General features: G+C 43.6%; 1 protein-coding gene and 1 long non-coding RNA gene across 3 annotated transcripts in view; one reads left to right on the top strand and one right to left on the bottom strand.

The window, feature by feature from the left end:
* Positions 1-18,856, bottom strand: part of LOC117366350 — a 175,211-nt gene that overhangs the window by 125,787 nt on the left and 30,568 nt on the right. The gene's annotated exons all lie outside the window — the stretch shown is intronic.
* The window catches only part of LOC117366348 (allantoinase, mitochondrial-like), a 174,323-nt gene that overhangs the window by 134,193 nt on the left and 21,274 nt on the right, over positions 1-18,856 (top strand). For both annotated transcript variants that reach the window (XM_033957618.1, XM_033957620.1), the window contains one exon: positions 7,715-7,853. In XM_033957618.1, coding sequence (XP_033813509.1) covers positions 7,715-7,853 — 139 coding nt within the window. The remainder of the gene's footprint in view (positions 1-7,714; positions 7,854-18,856) is intronic.

Here is an 18,856-nt window from a genome sequence, read left to right as displayed (position 1 = left end):
GGGGGAGCCCAGGCCCCCTGTCAGCTCCGGGCAGGAAACAGAAGACAAGCCTCGCGGATTGAGCTTCGTTTTGCTGAGAAAGTTGCAAAGATGGGCTGGGAGGCAAATGCGGAACACAAAAGGGGGGGAGGGAGTGCGTTTTGGACACAAGGCATGAACTTGGGAGAGAGGAAGGGAGGGAAAGAGATGCTGAGGTGGGGAGAGAATGGGTTTTTGGACACAGAAGGCATGGACTTGGGAGAGAGAAAGGGAGGGAAAGAGATACTGAGGTGGAGGAGGGAATGAGTTTTTGGACACAGAAGGCATGGACTTGGGAGAGAGGAAGGGAGGGAAAGAGATGGTTGTGTACACGGGGAATAGAAGAAAGGAGAATTTTAGGTCATAGGGAGGGAGTGAGGTACAGAAAGTGGCATACTAGTGTGGGGGGGGGCGGTCCGCCCCGCCCCGGGTTTACGTCCCAAGGGGGTGCACAGCTGGCCACCCTCCAGTGTTCTCCCTAGGCCGGCAAACTGCGGCTCTTTAGTCACTTGAGTGCCACCGCTGCCATCGGGAACAGGCCGGCGCCAAGTTCTCCCTGCTTTTCCCTGTGGGGCCGGCCAACTCTCGCCACTTGCGTCAATTCTGACGTCGGAGAGGACGTTCTGGGCCAGCCAATCGCTGCCTGGCTGGCCTAGAACGTCCTCTCCGACGTTAGAATTGTCGTCTGGTGGCGAGAGTTGGTCGGCCCCGCGGGGAAGAGAAGCAGGGCGAATTCGGCGCTGGCCTGTTCCCGATGGCGGCAGTGGCAGCCTATTCCCCAGTGGCGGTGGCAGCATTTTCCCAATGGTGGTAGCATAGTTGAGGGCAGGGAGAAAGAAAGGGGGGACAGGAAGCCAGAAAGAAAGAAAGGGGGCAGGGTGAAACAAAGAAAAATGGGGCACGGAAAGAGAGAGAGAGAAAGACAGACATACAGAACGAAAGAGGGTGTGGCGAGAGAAAGAAGGGGGCAGGGTGAGAGAGAGAAAAACAGACATACAGAAAGAAAGGGGGTATGGAGAGAGAGAAAAAGAAAGAAGGGGCAGGGTGAAACAAAAGAAAAAGTTTGGGGAGGGAATGAGGTCTGGAGGAGAGGAAGCATACAGGAGGCTGAAAGAAGGGAAGAAATATTGGATGCACAGTCAGAAGAATAAAGTGCAACCAGAGACTGATGAAATTACCAAAGGTAGGAAAAATGGTTTTATTTTCAATTTAGTGATCAAAATGTGTCTGCTTTGAGAATTTATATATGCTGTCTATATTTTGCACTATGGCCCCCTTTTACTAAACCGCAATAGCGTTTTTTAGCGCAGGGAGCCTATGAGCGTTGAGAGCAGCGTGGGGCATTCAACGCAGCTCCCTGCGCTAAAAACCGCTATCGTGTTTTAGTAAAAAGGGAGGGGGAATATTTGTCTATTTTTGTATAGTTGTTACTGAGGTGACATTGCATAAAGTCATCTGCCTTGACCTCTTTGAAAACCCGCGGAATATAAATGATAATTAACATTTTCTCTGTGTACAGCGTGCTTTGTGTTTTTAAAATTTTATTGTTGGTAGATCATTTTGACTTGGCCACAAAGGTAAGGGGGAGGGAGGGAGGGGAACTGCTGAAAGACATCTAGTAATCCTTGAAGGCTTGACTGTGCAGGGAATTTAATCATGTTTTGTTATGTGACTGGCATTATTTAGACTTTAATTTCTATGAATGAATAGAATGAAAATGATATAAATTACTTGCTTGTTTTTATGTGCGTGTGCTGAAGGAAAGTGGAGAGAGAGTGGGCTGAGGACGCTGAAGGGAAATGGGGAAGAGAGAATGGAGAGAAGACGCTGATTTATAAATTGACAATTGTAAAGAATATTGTTTCTTTTTTATATTCATCCATAGCTGCATGTTAATGATGTGCTCATATGCACTTATTTATCATCATAACATATACATCATCATTAACATGCAGCTGTGGATGTGTAAGGACAGGCTGAGGAGGATGGATGGGAAGGAAGGAAGGTGCACATATCAACATATCGTAAATTTTTAACATGCATGATGCAGCTATAGGCAAGCAGAGGAGGATGGGATCATACAGATGTGTATGTTCAGATATGCGCTCAGATGTGTAGTTTTTTCTGATATATTTATTAAGCTTACAGTATTTATAAAAACACATTTAATACTTGTTACAAAAAATATTGTGCAATTGTGATCTACTTCTGGCCTACAAAGGTCAAAAGAAATCCTTAACTGAGATTTTACATTCAAAAGTGAATTATAGCTACTAGCACTATTATTTATTAGTTATTTATTATGCAGATGTTTGTTAGTTTGTTATTAGTTCAGTATTAGACATATGTTAGTTTAGAATAGATAGGTATAGATTAGTTTGGTTTAGGTTAGATTAGAGCCCTGCTGAAAGAGTCTACCTTGACGTTGTTGCAGGCTTACAAATCTTTGGTCAAAGAGTGCGGCGACAGAGAAAAGTATGTGTGTATTCGGCCCATGGAAGAAGGGGGGGTCGGGGGGGAAGGGGTGCGTGGGGGGCCCAATAGGATTGCTCAGTAAGGGGCCCAGAAATTTCTGATGGCGGCCCTGTGGAAATCAGAACAATAAGTGAAATGATTAAATTTGCACTTAGGTCCTTCCAAAATAGATTCACACCATTGACACTTTCCATATTTCAAATGCACACCTGTATCCTTACTTTGCTTAAAGGTTAAAAATTCTCCATATTGTTTTGCTTCTACGATGTGCTGTAATCGGAGGTTCAGAAAATATCTGATGTAACGATAAAACATCAGTGTTTATACACGTCAATGCTATGTTTGTGCAATCAAATGAGCTAATGTAGAATATGATATATATCCAATACAACTGCTGGGTAAGATTTAGACAAAAAAAGTTCCCAAAGGTCTTATAATCAAACCAAACCAAAATAAAGGGACAATAAACAATGAAAACCTTGTTAACCGAGAAGGTGCTAAGAACCAATGGATGATAAGAAAATCACCCAACCAGGGACAAGGCCCTGTAAATGCTTTCAAGAGTCTATCACTGCACCAACTTCAATCGGTAGAAAGGTTTAGATTGTGTTTAAATAATTGTGTCATTTTAAAGTGTCTGTTTCTTGGTAGACTGTGATTTTGAATAAATTAAAGTGCAAGCATTTTAAAGAACTTAACTTGATATTAAAGGTGAGGTAGTTAGGAAGTTGTCTCACTCAAGCGGGTCCTGAAGCGTTTCGCCAGTGGCTTCCTCAGAGAACCCTCTCATGCTGGCTGTAACAGATGAGTAAAACTCCTTCCTAGCAAAAGAAGATGGAGAAATCCATTTAAATTGTGAAACACAAGAATACTTCTAACAAACTCATGACGCTGTTGGTGGAGTACCTCACTCTTCGCCCATAATTACTATACTTCCTGTTGATGTCACTTTCAGCTGATCAGCTGGTATAAATGCTTCACTAGATGTCAATCTTCAATGCAGGAACGCCCACCACTCCACTTCGCGATTCAGTCCTGTCAGAACCAATATCTACCAATGGAAAATCTATGATTGCTCTTTTTTCCATAACCAAGCCTGCTTGTTCCCTCCTCTCTTTAAATTTGGAGCTTCCAGCACCACAAATTTAAGATCTTCTAACACAGTGTTGTTCAACCTTTTTACACACGTGGACCAGCAGAAATAAAATAATTCTTTTGTGGACTGGCAAACTACTAAGACTGAAATTAAAAAAACACATTTCCGCCCCGTCTCCGTGAGCTCAGTCCCCACAAACCATCTGATCCCATCTGCACAAGCCTCAGTTATGATTTTATATTGAACGTATTTTATTAAAGTAAAAAAAGAAACAATATGCTGTACAATTGTCATTTTATAAATACAAATATACAGAGCAAGGACCAACAAAACCCCTGTCTCCCCTCCCCTTCACATATATCCCTTCTACTATCAAGAAAATTGAACAAGCCAAATTATTTAAGAATGCTACACAGAAATATCATGCTAACAGAATACTGCAGTCACACATGACAGGAATAATGTTAGGTGAGTGCCCCCTGGTCAGAGAGAGTCCTAAGCTAGCTGAAAGCTAAAGAAGCACTGCCTGGGCTTTGCAGTCCCCAGTTATGTCTCTAGCAGGATTTATTTCAAATCTGATATATTCTATTGACAAAATAGAAATAAAATGATTTTTTTTTACCTTTTGTTGTCTCTGGTGTCTGCTTTTATCTTCTTTTTACTCTTTTCCTTCCAGCGTCTGCCCTGTCTCTTCAATCCAGCATCTGCCCGTCCCATCCACTGTCTGCCCCTTCCAGAAACTGTCTGTCTCCCCCTGCCATCTCTCCTGTAGACCCCCCCCTTTGGTCTGGCATCCATTATCTTCCCTCTGTTCCCTCATGGTCTGGCATATTTCTCCTTTCATCTCTTTCCCTCCCCCTATGGTTTTTAGCATCTCTCTCTTCTCATTTCCTCCGCTCAGATCTGATATCTCTGTCTCCGTTCTCTGGCATCTCTCTCTCCTCTCTCTCTTCCCTTCTCTGGTCTTCCTTCTTTATTTTCTGTCTCCGTCTAAATTAAATTCTTTCTTACTATGCAGTCCTCAGTTTCCCTCTTTTCACTGTGTCTACCCACAGCATGCCACCCCTTTCCTTCACCCCTCCACCATCTAACTAACTCTATCTTCTTCCCCCATCCAGCATATGTCCTTTTTCTTTATCCCTCCTTCCATCCAGTATGTCTTCTCTTTCTCCATTTCCTTTCAGCATTTGCTCTCCCTTCTCCCCACTTCCATCATCTGCTCTCTTCTCTTTCCTCCTTCTCCCCACTTCCATCATCTGCCCCTTCTCTCTCTTTCCCCCCACTTCCATCATCTGTCCCTTTCTTTCAATCCATCCACCACAGGCCTCTTTCTCCCTTCCTCTCACCTTTCTTTCCGATTTTGGAAGCAAGATCGGCAACCTCCCCCCCCCCTGATGACACTCAAGATCGGTAACAGGCCTCCTTCTACCCCCGGCATCAACAACACTTCAAATCGGCAACACGGTGCTCAGTCCAAAGCTTCCCTCTGATTCGAACTGCCTGGGTGGAAACAGGAAGCCGAGTCAGAGGGAAGCTTTGGGCTGAGCACCGCGTTGCCGATTTGAAGTGCTGTTGATGCCGGGGGAAGAAGGAGGTCTGTTGCCGAACTTGAGTGCCGTCGTGGGAGGGGGGAAGGCCCGTTGCTGATCTTGAGTGCCAGGGGGCTGTTGCCAAACTTGACTTGCATCGCGGGGGGGGGGGGGGGGGGCGCTGATGCCACTCATCGCCGTTGCAGCCCAGACACTGCCGATGGCCCCAATCAGTTCTTGCCGGCCCTGCGCGGACCAGCAGGAATTTTCTGCGGACTGACATCAGTCCGCGGACCGGCAGTTGAAGAACTGTGTTCTAACATATGAGACTTAGTTTGCAAATGTTGAGTAAGTGGAGCCCCTGAGTCACCCCGACGGATCATACTCAGATGTTCCATGACCCATACCCAAATGCTTCTGGTAGTGTGCCCTATATATAGTAACTGGCACGGACAGGAAATCATATACACAACCCCTTGTGTGTCACAATCTGTATGCTGTTTTAAAATATATATTTTGTGTAAGAGGGGATGTGTAACCTGCTGCGTCTCCATAACATAAGAGCATATGTTACAGCGGCCGCATTTGTAGTGACCACTCGGGGATGTTCGGGGCTAAAATCTACGCTTAAAAATTGAGAAGAGGTTAGCCAATCTCACAGGTTCTTATGCCTGGAATAGGCAAACGTTGGAAATTGGTAAAACCCTTTATGCACTTGTAAAATATGCCAATGGGACTTTATGATTTTCTTAATTTCAAAAGCCCTGTAAGAATATGGTAAAGGACATACTATACAAGGCTCTGCAGGAGTGGCCGCACTTGCCAAAAGGTGAACCCGTTGGGCATATAGAGCCCTTTTGTATGCCTTTTTGATGACTCCAATAGGGTACCCCCTTTCTGCAAAATGTTGCCACATATCTTTGGATCTCAATTTATACTCCTCCATTGTGCTGCACAGCCGTCGTAGCCTCAAAAATTGACCCACAGGAAAATTCACTCGTAATGTCTAGGATGGTAGCTATCAAAGCACAAAAGGTTATTCCTGTCAGTGTCTTTGCGGTGTATCATTGCCTGGGTAAGATTAATCTCAATGTCCAAAAATGAAATTTGTGTGTGAGAGGTAGACGCCGTAAACTGTAAATTGGGGTCACAAGCGTTCAGCCATTGCAAAAACAACTGAAACTGATCCACCGTGTTGGTCCAAACTATGAAAATGTCATTAATAAAGCGTTTCTATGTGTGGATGTGCTGTCGAAAATTTGAAACGTGTCAGGACCCGCTGGAGTGAGACAACTTCCTAACTACCTCGCCTTTAATGTCAAGTTAAGTTCTTTAAAATGCTTGCACTTTAATTTATTCAAGATCAGTCTACCAAGAAACGGACACTTTAAAATTACATAGTTATTTAAACACAATCTAAACCTTTCTACCAATTGAAGTTGGTGCAATGATAGACTCTTGAAAGCACTTACAGGGGCTTGTCCCCGGCTGGGTAATTTTCTTACCATCCATTGGTTCTGAGCACCTTCTCGGTTAACAAGGTTTTCATTGTTTATTGTCCCTTTATTTGACTGGGAAGTATTGACGGAGGTTTTAGCTAATTTACATTGTTTGTATGCATACTTAGTAAGTGGATAGCATAAATACTGTTATTTACAATGTTTAAGAATAATTAAAAAAATATATATATATTTTTCTGTCACTTATAGTTTTTAAATTGCAGCTATATGCCCCAATGACAAATAGACCTGGTGGACAAATGAGAAATCTAAAAATTTCTTAAGACCACTACATGCAAGAACAAATAGGAAAAATATAAAAACTTATAATAAATCAAAGAAACAATAGATATAAAAGTTCTCATGGTAACTTTTTAGTAAATTGTTTTAACTATTAAGTCTCCACATATATTCTAGCACCCGTTAATCTAACGGGCTTAAACACTAGTGATATATAAACATCAATCAATCTTGTGTCCCTTTAACTCAGGGGTGTCCAATGTCGGTCCTCGAGGGCCGCAATCCAGTCGGGTTTTCAGGATTTCCCCAATGAATATGCATGAGATCTATTAGCATACAATGAAAGCAGTGCATGCAAATAGACCTCATGTATATTCATTGGGGAAATCCTGAAAATCCGACTGGACTGTGGCCCTCGAGGACCGATATTGGACACCCCTGCTTTAACTGCATAATTCAACTTTTGTGTATATTTGACTCATAACTATACTTTTCACAGTACTATAATAGGATAGCATCTTTGCTGAAACTGTGTCAAATATTGCTTAGCTTGCAACTTAAATTTTTTCCATAGATGCACAAATTCAATGAATTTGAAAAAATTGACTAATTGGAAGACTAGCTGCTATGCATGGAATTGATGTGCAATTACAATGTTTGTATTTTAATGTAGGTGTATACTCGTATGTATGTAAACATGGGGGAATATATTTGCATGTTAATTTGCCTTTGTGTTTGTGCTTCTTTGTTTGTCTTTATATGTTTGCATGTTAGTACGCATCTATATTGGCATGTATGTCCTGTTCTGGCAGCTTCTGGTAATATGTAACTGGAAATTACATGTTGCTTTTCTGCAGGAGGCGCTCTGGGCAGCTCTTCATAACAGAGATATTGACATGGTGGTCTCGGATCACTCTCCCTGCATCCCAGAAATGAAATTGCTGGAGGATGGAGACTTTATGAAGGCTTGGGGGGGCATAGCCTCTCTACAGTTCGGTAAGAGATTTCTACACTAGCTTTTCTCAGCATTGCACTCTGCAAGTATTCATTAAAAATGTGGTAACTGCTTCATGACTGGTCCCTGGTAGCAGTGGAGGGAGGGGATAAGGAAAAAGTGATCAAGAAATAAAGAAGGCAGTTCTATAAAGTATGCTGTAAGAATAGTACACTAATTTTATGCGTGGAGGAACATTTTTGATAGAACGTCTAAGTCCGACTTTGGACATTTGCCACAAAACATCCAAAATTGGACTTCCAGAAAGATCCATTTTCAAAAATACTGGATGTCCAAAAATTTTGTTTTTTAATCGTGTAGTTGGACATCTTGACTGCCAGGACATCCAACTAGATGTCCAACTTCAGGACGTCTAACTTTATTCCCCATTTTCAACCACAATACAATTCAAGTTGAAAATGTTCAAATGAAGCCTATTTGGATGTGAGAGGGGCCAGCTTTGTAATGGTCTGGCCACATATACATGCCAAAAGAATATAGAGAAAAATTAGAAGGCACTGCTGTGAACTTCACATAAACAATGCCGGAAGTACATCTCACCATGACCCCCTTATAATGATTGGTGATCTCTCCAAAACTACCCCAAAACCTACTATACTCACTTATCCACCACTGCAATAGCCCTTATGGCTGCAAGTGATACCTCTATGACGGTATAGTAGGGTTTTGGTGGGCTCACACTTTCCATCATAAATGTAGTGATTAGAGTGTCTTATGGGCCTGGCTTCTCTCTGTGGTTCACTAGCCAACCCATCTGACTACTTAAGACACGTGTGTGATGCTCTACTAGGCTTTCCCATACCAAGTGCTGCTGTTCTAGAGCCAGTATGTACTGTTTCATTCAAGTTTTGGGGGATTGGAGAGAGTCAGTGACCACTGGGGGAGTGTGTGGGGCTCATTACTTAATCTCTCCAGTGATCATCTGATCAGTTTGGGTACCCTTTTGACACTTAGATGCTTCTCAAACAGGTCTCTGGACATGTCCAGAAATCCTCTTCTGTAATCCGCCTTGAACCGCAAGGTAATGGTGGAATAAAAATCACTAATATAATGTCTAGTTGAAAACGTCTAAGGTCCATCTAGGACATCCTGGGAAAGGTTTGATTATACCTGCAGGATGTCCAAGTCTAAGCCCACCTTAAGCCTGACTATTCTATACTCATCAAAGATTTAGCTAAGAAATACTTTCTTTCCTGCTAAACAAGCAACCATATTGTGATTTTTACCGACCCTCAGTGGCACCACTCAGGACTCAAACTTTTCATTGTCCTGAGCTTTACGTGTCTGCTCGTCACTGGGTCTAACAATCTTTTTAGAGCTAAATATTTTTAGACTTATTTATATTTTTTTATATATGTTTTATGTTTTTATACTTAGCTTAAAACTGTGGCTAAGTCTTCTTGGCTTGAGATGTCAGCGTTTATAAGGGATGTCCAAGCCGACATGTTTCGCCTAAATAGCTTTTTCAAGGCTTCATCCCTCTTCACCACCGACTACCACTGTAACCGCCAATTTGGATGAAGCCTTGAAAAAGCTATTTAGGCGAAACATGTCGGCTTGGACATCCCTTATAAACGCTGACATCTCAAGCCAAGAAGACTTAGCCACAGTTTTAAGCTAAGTATAAAAACATAAAACATATATAAAAAAATATAAATAAGTCTAAAAATATTTAGCTCTAAAAAGATTGTTAGACCCAGTGACGAGCAGACACGTAAAGCTCAGGACAATGAAAAGTTTGAGTCCTGAGTGGTGCCACTGAGGGTCGGTAAAAATCACAATATGGTTGCTTGTTTAGCAGGAAAGAAAGTATTTCTTAGCTAAATCTTTGATATATGAAGTAAGCACCTAGAGTCATATACAGTGCTTTGGGTTTGATATTCTATACTCATGGCAAACCTACCAACACACCCATTTCTACTCTGGATGCACAATGGGTAAGAAGTCCCGCTAAACATCCAAAAAAGCCCACTTGCACTTTTTGACTAGTGCCAGTTTTTGCAGCCTTTTGGATGTCTATCTTTTTTTGAATATGAGCCCTATAACTTATAAGAATAGTGATATATACAGTATACGAGCATTTAAGTACACACATATGTAAAGTAGAGGTCTGCACGGGAACGGGGATCGCGGGGTTCCCCCCCCTGGCCCACAGGACTCCCACGGGGATGCCCCCCTGACCCACGGGACTCCCACAGGGACGCCCCCTGGCCCACGGGACTCCCACGGGGATGAAAACAGCCTACCTAAATTCTGGCGATGCAGGCATGCAGCTTACAAGCCCGGCATCGCGGCAGGAAATAGCCATGCTGAGCAGTGAGCTCAGCACGTACACAGATGAAAGCCTTGCTTGCTGATTGGTCCGGCGGCCCCATGCCGCCGGACCAATCAGCAAACAAGGCTTTCATCTGTGTACATGCTGAGCTCACTGCTCAGCATGGCTATTTCCCGCCGCGACGCCGGACTTGTAAGCTGCACGCCTGAAAAAGAAATCATCCTGGCCGGGGTCGGTGTCATGCTCCGGAGCTTCTACAGCCTTCCTATCTCCCTCTCCCTTCTACCTGCTTCCGGCCACACCCCCTGCTCCGCGGCTCTCTTCGGCAACTCAGCAGCAGCGATCGACACAAGCTTCTGATGTCGGGGCCTACCCTCTGCGAGTCCTGCTTGTTTCAACTTCCTTTTTCCATAAAGGCGGGACTCGTAGAGGGAAGGCCTCGATGTCGGCAGCTTGTCTTGATCACCGCTGCTGACGAGTTGCTTAAGAGAGCCGCGGAGCAGGGGGGTGTTGCCAGGTGCAGGTAGAAGGGAGAGGGCCAGATGCAGGACTCGTGGGTGAGGGAGGAGAAGAGAGAGAGAAAGAGAGAGGGGAGGGAAACAAAAGAAATATTTCATACTGGGCTGGGCCAGAGTGGAGGGAGGGTGGAAAGATTCTGGCTACAGGATGCATTAACAAAGGAAAAGGGGGGAAAGCTGAAAATGGAGATAGTGACACAAAGAAGAGAAAGGGTAAGCAAGACCTACTGAATAAGGATAGAGATACAGAGGGGACATGAAGAGGAGGTGAAATAGAGACAGAAGTAATGCTGAAAAAGTGGGGGGGGGGGGAGATAAAGACATTGAAAGGGCAAATGGTGAACATGGGGTAAAGACAAGGACAGAGACAAATGAAGATTCTAAAAAAGTGGTGAGATAGGGATATAGGTGAGATGGACACAAAGAAGGGTGATGCTGGAAAATAGGTGGAATGGTAATTCTGACAAACACAGAAGGGAAATGCTGGATCAAGGAGAGATGGGGCTCAGGCTGGATGGAATGAGGAGAAATGCCTTGTTGGCCCGGAACTTCCTCTCCTACGTCAGAATTGACGTCAGGGAGCGGAATGCTGGTCAGCGCGACGCTTCTGCAGGGAAAGCTTGGGACAGCGGTGGCTTGGGGGCTATTCCCCGATGGCGGTGGCAGCAAACCGAGTGGCTTGGGGGAGGGCACGGAGAAAGAAAGAAAGGGGGCAGACAGGGAGACAGAAAGAAAAAGTTGGGGGAGAGAATGAGGTCTGGAGGAGAGGAAACATACAGGAGGCTGAAAGAAAGGAAGAAAGATTGGATGCACAGTCAGAAGAAGAAAGTGCAACCAGAGACTCATGAAATCATCAAACAGCAAAGGTAGGAAAAATGATTTTATTTTCAATTTAGTGATCAAAATGTGTCGGTTTTGAGAATTTATATCTGCTGTCTATATTTTGCACTATGGCTCCCTTTTACTAAACCGCAATATCGTTTTTTAGCGCAGGGAGCCTATGAGCATTGAGAGCAGCGCGAGGCATTCAGCGTAACTCCCTGTGCTAAAACCTACTATTGTGGTTTAGTAAAAAGGGAGGGGGTGTATTTGTCTATTTTTGTATTTTGTTACCGAGGTGACATTGCATAGAGTCATCTGCCGTGACCTCTTTGAAAAAACCCGGAATATGAATAATTAACATTTTCTCTGCCTTTCATTGTGCTTTGTGTTTTTTTTAAATTGTATTGTTGGTAGATCATTTTGACTTAGTCATTATAAAGTAGCTCGCAAGCCCATAAAGTGTGGGCACCCCTGCTCTTACTCTGGGGCACCAGACCTCCCTCACGGCACACACACGGCAAATGGAAGAAAGAGGAGAATTTTTGGTCGTAGGGAGGAAGGTACAGAATGTGATAGAGAAGAAAAAGATGAGAGCGAGAAATGTGGCAAGGGAACAATGGGACAGATTGAAAGGGATGCAAGAGGGAGGAATATTGGACAGTGGTGAAGGGAATGGAGGGAGAGATGTGGCATAGTGTTGGAGAGGGGTGATAGAAGGAGAAATGTTGGGCATGGGGCTGGTGGGCAGGCACGAAAGATGAGAAAGAGATAAATGCTGGACCATGGTAGGGGGAACCAATGGACAGCAACAGAAGAATTTACAGAAGATGGGAAAGCGGAAAAAAGAAACTTTATGGAAAAATAAGTCTCCAGACAACGAAGGTAAAAAACGGAATTTATTGACTAAAATATGTTAGCTTTGGGAAATGTATATGGCAGATGTCTTTGTTTTGTGTTCAAAAGAAAAGGAAATGCATTTCTGGTTTTATTTCTACAGTGTTGAAGTACTTGTTGACCCTTGCTGTGACTGGTGGGGATCCCCAAGCACCGCCAGCAGAGGACCTCCTCTAGAGATGGCCAGAACTCCCCTCCACCAAGCGCAGCAGTCGCTGGCAGCATCCATGAGCCACTGAGGTGCCAGCATCTGTGACTCAGGGACGCTACTGCTGCCTGCCAAGCTTGGCAAAAGGGACCCCCGGCCAACTGCAAAGGAAGTCCTCAGCTGACAGTTTGTGGGTTCTCATCAGCTGAGTATTTATATTTTATATTTACATTAGAGGTTCTGGTAGAAACCCATTTACAAAGTATGTATTCTTCCCAATTAATATTTCCAAATTAATAAAGTCTCTTTGCTTATTTGTAAATGGGTCTCTACCAGAGCCTTTAATTCAGTAGCATAATTAAATAAAATAACTATTTCTGAAGTTTATAGGGAAGGATGGTGATGGAGGGGATTCCTCGCGGGGACGGGTGGGGACTAGGGGATTCCTCGTGGGGACGGAGGGATTCCTCACGGGGACGGGTGGGGATGGAGGGATTCCTCACGGGGACAGGTGGGGACGGGTGGGATTTTGGCGGGGACGGGTGGGATTTCTGTCCCCGCGCAACTCTCTAATGTAAAGTCCAAAATTCTACCTTAGTTCTAGTCTATAAATATGTGCATATCTTAACATATATTTAATTAATGGGCATACATACAGTATAGGTGGAATCTGGGCAGAGCATGGTATGGATTTGTATTTATATTTAAAGTGAGTTAACAATGGCTGCTGACTGGTTTACTCGCTTGTTCATAGTTATTTGGTCATTTTCAGTGGTACTTAACCATTTGTGCCGGTGAAAATGGCTGGCTAGTGCTGAACTTGAAGCCAGCTATGTCAGGGGCATATCAGGGGAGGAGTCCTGTTACGTTCCAATATTCAGTGGTAACCGGCTAGGTTTTGCAGATAAATAAGACTTCATAAATAGCTGTCCTATTTTTATCTGCTAATCCATGGCCAACTAAGTCTGAATATTAACTTTAATTAGTCATGCGCTAGCTGTCTTTAAAATGCCTGGACAGGGCCCGACATTGAATTTATGTTTGTTTATTTGGCATTTATAGACCACATTTTGCTTTAACATCAATGTAGTTTACATAAAAACAGTAAGGAAAAAAATGCCATTTCATAAAAAATAATAAAAAAAAGGTTTAATAGTTGCAGCAAAACAAGATCTTAAAAATATCTCTAAGGAAAAGCTAAATTAAAAAGATAAGTTTTCAGAAGGTCTCTAAATTTAGAATAGTTCAGAATGGATTTCAAGTGGGAGTTCCATAACAACAGGACGGAAGCAAATAAAGGCAGAATTATGAGTAAATGTTAACTAAATGCACTGAAGACAATGACAATTGATAAGCATTGGCTGATCTCAGATTCTGGACTGGACGATATTGGACCAAAATTTATGACAAGTAACAAGGTTGGCCTGAAATTATAGCCTTAAATGCTAAAGTTAGAGCCTTATGGATTAGTCTATATGTAACTGGAAGCCAGTGGAGTAATATGGTCTTATCTATGCACATTAGTAAGAACTCTAATAACAGTACAGTCAAACCTCGGTTTGTGAGTAACGCGGTTTGCGAGTGTTTTGCAAGATGAGCAAAACATTTTCGCAAATCGTACCTCACAAACTGAGCGTTGACTCGATTTGCGAGCCCCCCCTCCGCTTGCGAACCCCCCCCCCCCTGCGATACAGCATCTCCCGCCCACGCACCCAAACACAATCCCTTACCCTGATCTGGCACCAGCACCAACCCACAGGACGTGCCGGTGCCCAATGATCCTGCCTCTTGCCTGGGCTGGGTTAGTGCTGGTGCCTGTGCCAGATCGAGGTAAGGGATTGTGTTTGGGTGGGGGATGCCGGATCATGGGGGCGTTCGTGAGCAGGGGAGTGGTGATGCCGGTTCGTGGGAGGGGGTGTGTGTGGAAGCGTGCCAGCAGCCTCAGGGGTGGGGGTGAGGTGTAGCAGCGCCAGTGGCCTCATAAGGGGGGCGGGGAACGAATCAAGTGAGTTTCCCTTACTTCCTATGTGGAAACTCGCTTTGATATACGAGCACTTTGGTTTACGAGCATGCTTCTGGAATGAATTATGCTCATAAACCAAGGTTCCACTGTATTTTGCAGAGTGTGCAATTTTTTAATTACTGCTGTTAGAAGCACGGTATAGATAATGTTACAATAATCTAGAAGTTTGATATAAGTCTGGATGGATCTTATGTTACGAAGAGAATAAAAACAAGATCTAACAACTCAAGTTATCTGAGGATGGAAAGTTAATGCATAATCTAATTGTCCTCCAAGATATCTCATAGTATTCAATAATTGAACGGGCTGGAAACATAAGAAAGGTGCAATAGATGGAGAGTTAGAAGATCCTGTAATCCACATCCCTGTAGTTTTCTGTGGGTTCAAAACCAATTTATTGTGAAGTGCTCATTCATCAATCATATCAAGACATTGTTGAAGTAAACCTAAATTAGGATTAGTAAAATTTGGGGGGAAAACCCATGAAATATCATCAACATAACTTTTAATCTGAAACTCCTGAATTCTTAAAGCAAGTGGACTTAAAAAATATTAAATAACTAGTATTTAAGCCCATTAGATTAATGGGTGCTAGAATAGAATCACTCCCTGGCCCCCTCCCCAGCACACCCCTCCCCGCAAAGCAAAACAAGATTGTTCCTTTTCCCTTACCAAGAACACCCCTCCCCTAAAAGCAAAGCAAGATCATTTCTTGCCCCCTAGCAAGCACACCCCTCCCCCAAAAGCAAAGCAAGATCACTCCCTGGCCCCCTCTCCAGCACACCCTCTTCACCCAAACCAATGAAAGATCAGTCACTGCTCCCCCAGTACACCCGCTTCCCCCAAACCAAAGCAAAATTGTCTTCTTAGTCACTGTATGTCTGTCTGTCTTTTTTTGCTGTCTGTATCCTTGGCCGCTGTCTGTCTGTCTGTCTCTTTTTTTGCTGTCTGTCTCCTTGGCTGCTGTCTGGCTGTCTTTTTTTCTGTGTGTCTCCTTGGCTGCTATATGTCTATCTGTATTTTTTTTGCTGTCTGTCTCCTTGGCCGTTGTATGTCTGTGTCTTTTTTTGCTCTCTGTCTTTTTTTGCTGTCTCCTTGGCCACTGTCTTTTTTTTTTTCTTTCTTTCAATCTCTCTCCCTGGCCCCTGTCCTTCTGTGTGTGCCTTTCACTGCCACCTTCTCTGTCAGTCTGTCAATGTCCCGTCTGTTTGGCCTCCTGACCTTCTGTGTGTGTGTAGAGATGTCCGGGGGATGTTGGGGGAGGTCCGGGATGTCGGAGGAATATTGGGGATGTTAAGGGGATGTCAATTATTGTGCCCCTTCTCCCACCTACTTTTTTTTTTTTTTTAATCAAGCGGCAAATGGCAACCGGCACAGAATAACCACTGCTGGGTAAAGTAAACCGCCACTCACAGCAAATCAAATGTGCGCACCAAATGCGCGCACACACCGAATGCATCGCACACACTGTGACCAGGCAGGCTCCGTGCCTACCTTGGTCAAAGTGGTTTCCCGGCTGTTCACCAGGAGGAGCCAGAACAAAGCTAGAACTGAGAGCCCTCAGAGAAACCAGTATCTAGGTTACCATTGGGGGAGCCCAAGAGAGGAGCATAGCCTTGCTGACACCCATGAAGGTTGATGATCCTGGAACCTCTCTACATTTAACAGCAGCTGATAGGGGACTCCCATGGAAATTCAAATGGAGCTTCCTATTGAAGGGGTATGTGGAGCCCTGGAACCAATGGAGGTGGGAGTAACAATCAGCTTGGACTAAGCAAAGGCTGTGAGTTTTTTGTGTTACTAATTTTTGTGACTGGATTCTTTTACCTGCTCCCAGTCATCTTTCTGGACTGTGTTTTGCTTGTGAAACTCAGAGAGAGTTAGGGGGGAGAAGTTTGCTGACACCCAGGAGGGAGTTTTGAAAGCTGTGTGTGCACTTTTTGGAAAGGCAAACTTAGACCACTCCTCTGTACCCAGCCCGGATATTTTATCAGGCTGGAGGTTTCTTTTTGGTTTATGGTTTGAGACCAAGAAGACTGAAAGTTGGAAAACTTAATTTTACAGGAACTGTTTGTAGTGTGGTGAACTGCACTTACCTTAGCGCTGCTTGGGAGCAGACTTAGGTGAAAAGAAAACTTTGGGGAAAGTGAGAAATCCTGAAAGCTGCCAGAGTTTTTCCTCTGGTCATTTTTGTTTTGGACATTTATCTGCTTGTTGTACTTTGAGCCATTCTGATTTGTGGAACATTATGATTATATTTTGAACAGTAAATTTTTTTTATATTGCCATTCTACAGCCGTGTCTGTGGTTTGATTTCAGTTCCTTTAGAAAACCTGCAAGGTGACTCCAGTCCGGGTCACATGCCAGTGCACGTTTTGTTAGTAGCCACAGAGAGTACTGCTGAATCTCAGCCTAGGTCTGCAGTGGGGCTAAAACAGGCACGCGCTGCACGCTTTACCAACTTCTCTGCTACAATACAATTTCTCTGCCGGTCACGGAGCTATGGACGCACGGAGCCACCAGGTTTGAAGTGCGTGCTAAGGGAATTATTATAGCGGATAAAGGGGAAAGTACTGAGCCTTGTGTTACCCCACACTTAAGTTTACAAGGAGATGAAAAAGCCGAAGAAAAGAACACTTTTAATATCCTGTCAGACAAAAAAGATTTAAACCAATTAAGAACAGTACCTGTAATTCCAAATTATTGTAAACAAGATATGAGTAAAGAATGGCAGAAAAATCTAAAGATATTAATACAGCATCACCCTGATCTAATGAAGTATGAATGTCATTCATTAAGGTTTGAAAAATTGTTTCAGTCACATGAAACTTTCAAAATCTAGATTGAAATGGATGGAGCAAATAAGAAGATTCTGAATGCCAAGACAACTCCTGGAATACTAAACAATATAATTTTAGAAACAAATAGAAGATTAGATATTGGTAGGGTTACCAGATATTCCGGAACTAAAATCTGGACCCATGGCCCCAACCCCAGGCCAACCCAGTTCCGCCTGTCCCCATCCAGTTCCACCCGAGTCCCACCCCACTCCGCCCCCAGCCCCACCCCAGCCCGCTCCCCTCAACCTGTTCACTCGGGAGGGCATCTGTGCATGCACTGGTGTGACACGATGATGTCATACGTATGCACACATGCACGTGACATCACCGCATTGCATCCGCCCGTGCACAGATGTTTAATGAATCATTTTATTTCATGTAACATGTTTACTTTTATAACTTTTTGTAAACCGCGTTGAACTTCTGGTTATGCAGTCAATAAGCACAATGTTATGTTATGTCTCAACATCCCAACTTTGCTCCTAGCTGAAAGCTTTTCAAAACCTGGACAAAGTGCTGAGTTTTGAAAAGCTGCCACTATTACTACTATTGAAATTCTCAAATTTTTATTACTATATACAGCAATATCTGTACAGTCATATTTCCAGGGCAAACAAAAAGTTCAATACTGAGAGTTCAATAAAGTATTGAATGTTCAATACTGGAATACCAGTATTGTACTGTACTGTATACAGCACAGTACTGTACTATACAATACTCAGGCAGTGTCTTCAACTTCATCATCCTGTACAAGTTACAGGAGGAGGAGCCGAAGAGGATAAGTGAGCACCAGGGGCCTCCTCATGCAGTAGAAGTGGGTCTTTAGTAGGAGGAAGACGAAGAGACAAAGGGGATGCCTCCTCATGGGTGGAACAGGTGGATTGAGAGGCACTGACTCTAGGTATCCTTGGGAAATACATTGTGATTTCTGTCTGGGTCTTCTGCTTCATGTATGAAACCTTCCGCCCAATGTGTGACTGCGGCCAAAAAAGCAAACAGGATGCTAGGAATTATTTAAAAAGGGATAGTTAACAAGACTAAGAATATTATAATGCCCTTGTATCGCGACCTCATTTGGAGTATTGCATTCAATTCTGGTCTCCTTATCTCAAGAAAGATATAGTGGTGCTAGAAAAGGTTCAAAGAAGAGCGACCAAGATGGTAAAGGGGATGGAACGCTTCTCGTATGAGGAAAGACTAAAATGGTTAGGGGTCTTCAGCTTGGAAAAGAGACGGCTGAGGGGAGATATCCTACAAAATCCTGAGTGGAATAGAACGGGTACAAGTGGATCGATTTTTCACTCTATCAAAAATGACAAAGACTAGGGGACACTTGATGAAGTTACGGGGAAATACTTTTAAAATGAAAAGGAGGAAATATTTTTTCACTCAGAGAATAGTTAAGTTCTGGAACGCGTTTCCAGAGGATGTGATAACAGCGGATAGCGTAGCTGGTTTTAAGAA

This window comes from Geotrypetes seraphini, chromosome 9, assembly GCF_902459505.1.
Source record: "Geotrypetes seraphini chromosome 9, aGeoSer1.1, whole genome shotgun sequence".
Taxonomy (NCBI): Eukaryota; Metazoa; Chordata; class Amphibia; order Gymnophiona; family Dermophiidae; genus Geotrypetes; species Geotrypetes seraphini.
The sequence above is the reverse complement of the archived record's forward strand: the minus strand, read 5'-3'. Positions and strand labels throughout refer to the sequence as shown.